The 7,892-nt window shown below is 35.0% G+C and overlaps 1 protein-coding gene across 1 annotated transcript in view; it reads left to right on the forward strand.

The window, feature by feature from the left end:
• Positions 1-7,413, forward strand: part of LOC129743134 (uncharacterized) — a gene marked incomplete at its 5' end in the record, with an annotated part of 130,922 nt that extends 123,509 nt beyond the window's left edge. The window contains one exon of the mRNA XM_055735101.1: positions 2,106-7,413. Coding sequence (XP_055591076.1) covers positions 2,106-2,583 — 478 coding nt within the window. The remainder of the gene's footprint in view (positions 1-2,105) is intronic.
• Positions 7,414-7,892: the final 479 nt, after the last annotated feature.

Below are 7,892 nucleotides of genomic sequence, written 5' to 3' on the forward strand. Positions count from 1 at the left end.
TGATTACCTTACGGTACAGATTTGGGTCAGATGATCCCGGTTTACTGCCTCTTCCTGGCAAATCATCGAACGTATAGTGTTCCCCGAACTTGTGGATGATGGATTGTACGCTCGCCGGATGAATGCCGAAACGTTTCGCCCCTTCATTCATCGAGATGCCCTTCTCTCGCATCCAAGTATCCAACACACAAATTTTAACTTTCTTTTTTAATTCGCGATATTTTGGGAGAAACGAATGTTTCAAACGTAAACAAAGCGCTAGTTCACTATTTACAGATCATGATGCTACATACAGGTGAGCTCAGTTGTGCGCATTAACGCGTAAGTATGTAGAAGTCCCAAATATACGTTAATAGTTAATTTTCGATACACTCCTTAATGTTATCATGCGATTTGGACTACTTCGTTTAAGAATTCTCAAAATTTCTGTGGTGTTTCTATATGCAGAAGTCAAAGGAAGTATGATCGTTTACAGTGACTTTCCGTCAGTGTCAGTGTCAGTGTCAGTCTTCCGGAGATGTCTTTTAGAAGTTGCTTTGAGTGTTCATCCGCAGAGTGACGTTTGCAAAACTTCCAAATCTTGTCTTAGGTTGACATTAGTTTCCGAATATCATCCACGGGCAGTTCCTCTTCAGCTTTGTTCTAATTGTTATTATTTCTGTGGCACGATTTTGGATCTCGTTATATTTGTCGACTTTGAATATAACCTTTTCATTAGCGCTTGTGTTCAACGGAATGTTCTGAAGCGCTTCTGCGAATTCTGCGTTTAGTTGGTGGTGGTTGACGATGCTGTTACTTAAGTAAAGCTTGCTTCATTTAGAATTGGAACAAACTTTTGCTCATATTGTGGCGCTCCTGGTGGGCGGATTTATAAGTTCTTGACGCCCACGTGTCGGGAATTTTGTCAGCTTCACGTATGTATTTTTGACATTCCGCTAATTGACTGTACTTTGTAAACAATCAACATGGAAGCCAAAAGAAGGGATTAAAATGTGCACCGTTATTTGGAAAATCCATTGTGGTCTGCATCTAGACTAGCTAAATAGCTGAAATTGCCCAGAAATACCGTATGGCGCGTTATCTAACGGTATAAGGAAACAATGACGACGATTTAGGAGCATTAAGCCAATCGTCGGAGTGGAAACTTATACCGGAAACTGCGTGGTAAGATTTTGAAGACGATTAACAAGAATTCCGATCTGTCGGACCGTGATTTGGCCAGAAAATTCGGCACTGCCCTTAGTACCGTGAGAAGAATACGACCAGGTGCTGACCAAGTTCGACAGGTGTCTTCTGATGGACGATGAAACCTATGTCAAGGGTGACTTCGAGAAAATCCCAGGTCAAAAATTTTACTTGGTAACGGCTCGAGGCTCCAGCCAAATTTGAATTTGTTTTTGCCGACAAATTTGCACGAAAATTTATGATTTGGCATGGCATTAGCAGCTGTGGCAAAAAAAAGCAAATTTTCGTTACAAATAAGACAATGCTTAAAGTTCAAATTTACTCATGTAAACGTTACTTAAAAATTCTGCAAATATCATGGATGAGTTTTGATTCAAAACGAAGCTTTCTAGCGACCAATCAGTATAGTGACTAGAGGCATAATAACCTCTTGGAGCTGATAACCTATTACTGACGAAGTAACGCTCGAAAGATTACCGGAGTGTCACCATGATCCATGTCGATGATACCTGTACCTTAGGGTGGTCCGAAAACAGGGTCATGTTCCGAAATCAAAACCTTGGAGGTGAAATTGTTCCTTAGTCTGCTGAAAGGCCCTAGGCCAAATTTCAGCTCATAAGGGGTCGCTCAACGCTTTGTGCGGACTTGGATTTGAATCAAAAATTGAGAATTTTGTAGCAAAAAACAACAGCCTCAGTTTATATTACACATCAAACAACCCACATTTACCGCTTGGTGTAAACCTTTCATTTGTCAGTTTCTCTTGAGTTGATTTTTCGTTCCCATACCAACCACCTGTCGTCGTAATGAGACTTAACAAAAGTAGTTGTAGCAGTTTGGGATTGTAACGTTCTAACACCGCAAATATTTCTCAAGAGAGTTATCTAATCAAACTGTTCCTCCTTTCTACCTTCAAACAGAATCCTGCATGAAAAGCGACAGGCACTTGACGCAATTGAGCTGCTAAAGCTGATCGCGAAACAGAAAGCCCCCCTGCCGAGTGTCGTCCACAACATCCCGGGGGGCGGCGATCCGCCTGAAAGAGATGATGATGACACCGAAGAGGACAACAGCCTGCTGCTAGACGATCGCAGCGGAAGCAGTAGCTTGATACTGGGCAGTATTGTTGGCGGTGGAGGTGGAAGTCCCATTGCCCCGGATGAGGTGGATCATAAAAGCTGCGGTGGATCAGCAGCAGCTGCGGCGAATGGCCCAATGATCGGTGGTAAGCAAATAACCCTAGAATTGGATCCCCAAACGTTAGTTTCCCTGCAGCAGCACCTACACCAGCAACAACAGCAGCAGCAGCAACAAAAACAACCACAACCCGCAGATCTTGGAGGAAATGCTTCCTGCTCGGCGGATTCGAGCACCCGGAGCGATGCATCCAACATTTGATATACGGTTTATCAGGTCAATTTCTGTCACAAGTAAGAAAACCTCTTTTTTACTGCTTTCAAAATTTGTTGTAGGGTGCGTAAAATCGAAAAAAGCGACCCACTTTTAAAGTGATCGTTCAAATCAAAACTGGAAACACTTGTTGTAAAATTATTGTTGGAAGTAATGGCACTTTGCAAAGCTTGGTGCCCGTTTTGTATTGACGTAAGAAAAGTGTTTAGACGAACAAAAAAGTGGTCCTAAACAGTCTCGAACCCACCCAAACTATATGATGTTCGAAATCGAGAGAGAGCACCTCGAACGTGTTCTCCGGGACTGTTTAGGGAAAGTCGAATGTTTTTGTAAGTAACCAAAATCTGATTGGAAATCTCTGATCTCACAGAATGAAAGAAAAACTTAGCTTGGCGAGTGTTGTAACGGAGGCACATTTGCAGAGACGACGACAACAAAAAAAAGCCGTAATCAAACAGCAAAAATTCGGGATGATCTCTAGTTAATCGAGCACATTTGTAAAATAAATCTCTGCCCATAACGAGTTGCCTTAATTTAGTTGAGTATGACGTTAACATACCGGAGCGAGGGAGAGATAGCGGGTTGAGGTTGAACCTCAGCCTCAGCCTTTTAGGACCAGTTCGCAAATGATTTCGAAGGGTTTGAACTTACTGCGAACTTACTACGTCTTTGATTGTGTGAGGTTTGACTTTTTTAACATAACAGCCTTTTAGATAACATTAAGAATACATATGCAACTCTCTGAAGCGTCTGTTTTCTTATCCAATGCAAACTTTGTAAAACAAATTTCTCAATTGATGCGATAGTGCGATTAATTGATAAGTTGGTTTTTTTTTTCATTGAAAACGGAAATTAGGTAGCACCCAAAAATTTTGTACAAGACGTGTTACTCTCTGGAGCCACCAATAAGATCTGTAGATAATGGTGTAAAATTTCAAAATCAACTGATCTCAGAAAATTATTTATGACATAATGGAATGTCGTTGAAACTTCCTAAACCCTCCAAAGCTGTTCGTAAAATATCCCTTTCGGGCAAATTCGGCCTGTAGTTTGTTGGCGATCCTCTAGCCGCAAATGTCAATCAATTTTAATAATATTAGATTGATTGTGTCCTTAATAATTTCTATTTTTTTAATATTTTACAAAATATTCATAGTTTGAGACAAGGCCGTGCGAACGGGGGAGGGGGGGGGGGGGTTTAGGGGTTTAACCCCCCCCCCCCCATGGAGATTTTTTCCAAGTAAAATTTTCAACGAAGTATCGGGAAACTACTTGGTCTTAAACGGTGTTTAATAAGCGTTAACAAGCAAGTCAGAAATTTTGCTCGCCTCCGGCGGAAATAAGTCAGAAATCACTCTATGCTAGAGACATTTAATTTTAGGATACAACTAATGTGACGTTCACGGACTAACTTTTAATTGTTAATTTCGATTTGCAATTCAATCAACCTTTTGTAATTAAACTCTTAACTTGACATACAAAAATCCTACCTCGTCTTTAGAATGGGTTTTTTTTTAAGAAATGTAACGAAACAAGATCAGAGTTTGAAATCTATCATTTTCACTTCAAAATTAATTCATCGAATACTTATTTTGTACATCAACAAGTTAATAACCATGTATAAATGCTCAACATCACATACAAAAACGTTTTGATAACTAAAGAAGGCCACACAATTTACATCCTTCCGAGGTTCAAAGAAAGCTTATTTTGACTGATTTGTGTGCAATGATTTATACAATTTTTTTATCAGCAATGCTATTTTTCCATCAGCGTGCAAATATGCAAATTTTCTATCAGCTTTTGCTTTTTAATAACTTTTGAAAATATTTTAAAATAATTTAAGTAATTTCTGCATTTTTTTCACAAAACTTTAAAACAAAATAATATCATTTAAAAATAAGATTCAAAATCAATTATTAAAGTAATAGAGTTTTCCATTTTTTTGCTTTTCCCCATTTTAAAAGAATTTTTTAACCAAATTGAATTTCTGATATCTAAATCTAATAGTTTTGCCGGTTCTAACAAATTTATTGAAATAAATTGATTTTTTTCAAACTTTATTCAGTAATGTCAGAAATTCTGTAATGATTTCTTTCCAAATTTTTGGAAAATTATAGAATTAAACTTTTTTAAATCATGCATCATAATTTTTAGAATATTATTCGTTAATTGAATAAAATTGGTATAGTAAGCAAATTCAGAATCACAATTTTTCTTAACAGTGAAAGGTTGTTATTTAATCAGTTAACAATGATTGATTTTACTTGAAACTGATACATTTTAAAACTTTTAAGCTCCATATCACTAACACTATATGTGATATTTCCAAATTTGACACAAGATTCGAATTCAGGACGCTTAAATCTACAAAATCAATCATTTAGCCTATGATAGGCACCAAAATGCCTTACCCATGAATCCTTGAGTTGACAATAAAATTCTATTAATGAGTTTTGTTAAATGGTCAGACGAGTTTATTAAAAAAAAATCCATCTTAAATTTTAAAAAAATTATCTTTCCATCTTTACATTTTGCAGGGTTGCTAGCGAACCGGGAAAACCGGGAATACCGGGAAAAACTTTGGAATTTCATCGCGTCACCGGGAAACCGGGAAAAAACCGGGAATTTCGGCACCTCAACGGGAAAATTGCCATGTTTGAAATTTTTTCACTGAATTAGCAAAATATTTTTTAATTTATATTTAATTGTAAGACTAGTTTCGACAGTCTCGATATAGATTGACATCATCAACGCTTATTTCCGTTCATTAGTTGACAAACGAAGTTACAATCGCCTTTTTACTAATTTTGCGGAGCGAATAAGAGATATCTAATTTTTCCCTCTCCGCAAGCGTGCTCCTTTTACAAGCAGAACTCAAATGTTAAACATTTAAAAGCGAAACTCTAATCAACAAAATTAAATACAAAATGTTTGGTAACTCAATGATACCAAGTTTGTACAATTTTCACCAGTGAGAAGTAAATTTCTTAGGGCCTTAGTGTTTCTAATTTCTAGTTTCCGACTACATACCAGTTTTAGCTTTTGACGTCAAATGAATCAGTGTTCAATTTACATGTTTTATAACATTATTTTATGCAAAAAGCAAATATTTAAGCAAAGTTACATTTTTCTGACCAAAGGAATCTCTTTTTCACCAGAAAAGATATTGTTTTTCATTGTTCTTGTTGGGTATTTATATCATTTGAATTGGCCTGAGGAACGAAGCCTTGTATGTTATGTTTTGTTTTTCAATATATGTCTAACGTCTTATGTAAAAATTGTGTCAAAAACAAGCTCCTATCGAAATGTAAGGTCTTTATGTAGCATAGCATAGCATAGCACACATCTTGCATTGGCTGATACACGAGGTACAACTAATAATCAAACCCAACACAAGATGCCAAAATAACGGCGTGTTCGTAAACTGATTTGTTTGGGTGATGCATCGATTTTTTTGGTAGATGTCAAAATTTGATTTAATCACCTTCCAATGCTTTTGCATACAGTTGGTTGAATTTACGAACGCCAGCATCGATAGAAAAAATCACTTCGATAGAAAAAATCTATTTACGAACACGCCGTAAGTACCTGGATTCAATACTTATTTCAAGTGTTGTTATTGAGAATCAGTGTATACCACAATGCACACCTTGGCAAGTCAATGTAATCATATAGGGATAGTCTGAACAGCTAGATGAACTTTTCAGGTGCAGAAAACTCATACGACCCTACATGTAAAGATGCTGTTTCAGACAGGAAAGGGAAGGGTTAATCGTTTTGATGGAAATTCCTACTTGACAGATAGGATTGATGAATATAGAAATATAATGTTCACAAATAACAAATTCAATAAATGGAAAGAGCTCACCAATGCTTTGAGATGCTGACAACCATGGGGGATAAGGAACCTAACAAGCTCCTATCGAAATGTAAGGTCTTTATGTTGATACAAAATAATATCTGCATTCAAACCATAAAGTTCAGTCCTGTCTTATTCACGATTTTCTATATTTTCACGGATCTTTAGTTCAAATGACAATACTAAAGTTATTGTTTGTTTTGTTAAAAACAATTTTTTTTTTCTAAAACATGTCTTTGAATTTGTACAAAAAAAATATCAGCACTTGGAAAATAACTAAATATTTTCCTGCAATCTGATGATTTTCAATTTTGTATGGAAATCCCTATTTAAGTTGCAAGCTGATTTGACGCTATGGGTCGATGCATATTTTCTACATTTTTTTATACTAATTATACATTTTTTTTTCAACAACTCTATACCAATTCTAGAAAAACTGAAATTCTGGCACTGTTGCTCAAAAAACCATATTTTATTTTGGAAGTTGAACACTAATAGATGCCAATTTCGTTGCATTCGATCCAAAAATTTATGAAAACCTGTTAATTTGATACGAAACGACAACATGTTAAAATACGTCGAAAGTTTTTTCTCGATTTCTTATTGGTTAATAAGTTTTGAAAAACACTTGATAAAAAATTGAGTATAATAAATACGAGTATAATAAATACGGGAAAATCATAATTTTTAACCGGGAAAAAGCCGGTGGAAAACCGGGAAAAACTTTGGAATTTAAAAACGAAAATTCGCTAGCAACCCTGATTTTGTTTTCATTTTCAAATAAATTTACAAAATTTTTAAGTCAAACTATTTCATTTTATGAAATATTTCATTTGAAAGCGACAAAATATTTAGGGTTTGAAATTGTAAGCTTCAAAACCTGCGGTTGAAAATTAATAAACGTTTTACTATATAAAATCATTGTTTTTTAATCGATCTCGATTTTTAATTATGATACGAATATGAAAATTAAATTTGTATTGTAAAGTAAAGTAATTGTAATTGTAATTGTAAAGTAAATTTGAATTATCTTTGTGTTTTTAATATTTACAACAAAACTTTGAATCCATTATTTTTATTTTATCAGTTTCTTATTGATCATTCATGAGATCACCCATTTCCCAATCTGTTCTTTGTCAGTATAATTAAAAATGTTTATTATAAATACATAAAGTTATTGTTTTAAACTTCGAAAATATACTTTTTACCAAATTTTTTGATAACTGAAAGAAAATGTTTTTAGTTGACTTTTATCACTGGCAATCTTGAAATAATTTGAATATTTTCTTCTTTTTATCAAATAAAATTCAATAATCAAATATTGAATAAATTCTCTATAGTTCATAATGGATTTTTTTTCCTTAACGAGAATTCACATTTCAAATCGTGATTAATTTTTTTTTAAATTAGAGATACTACAGCGGATTTATTCAAT

Source organism: Uranotaenia lowii, chromosome 2 (assembly GCF_029784155.1).
Source record: "Uranotaenia lowii strain MFRU-FL chromosome 2, ASM2978415v1, whole genome shotgun sequence".
In the NCBI taxonomy this organism is placed as follows: Eukaryota; Metazoa; Arthropoda; class Insecta; order Diptera; family Culicidae; genus Uranotaenia; species Uranotaenia lowii.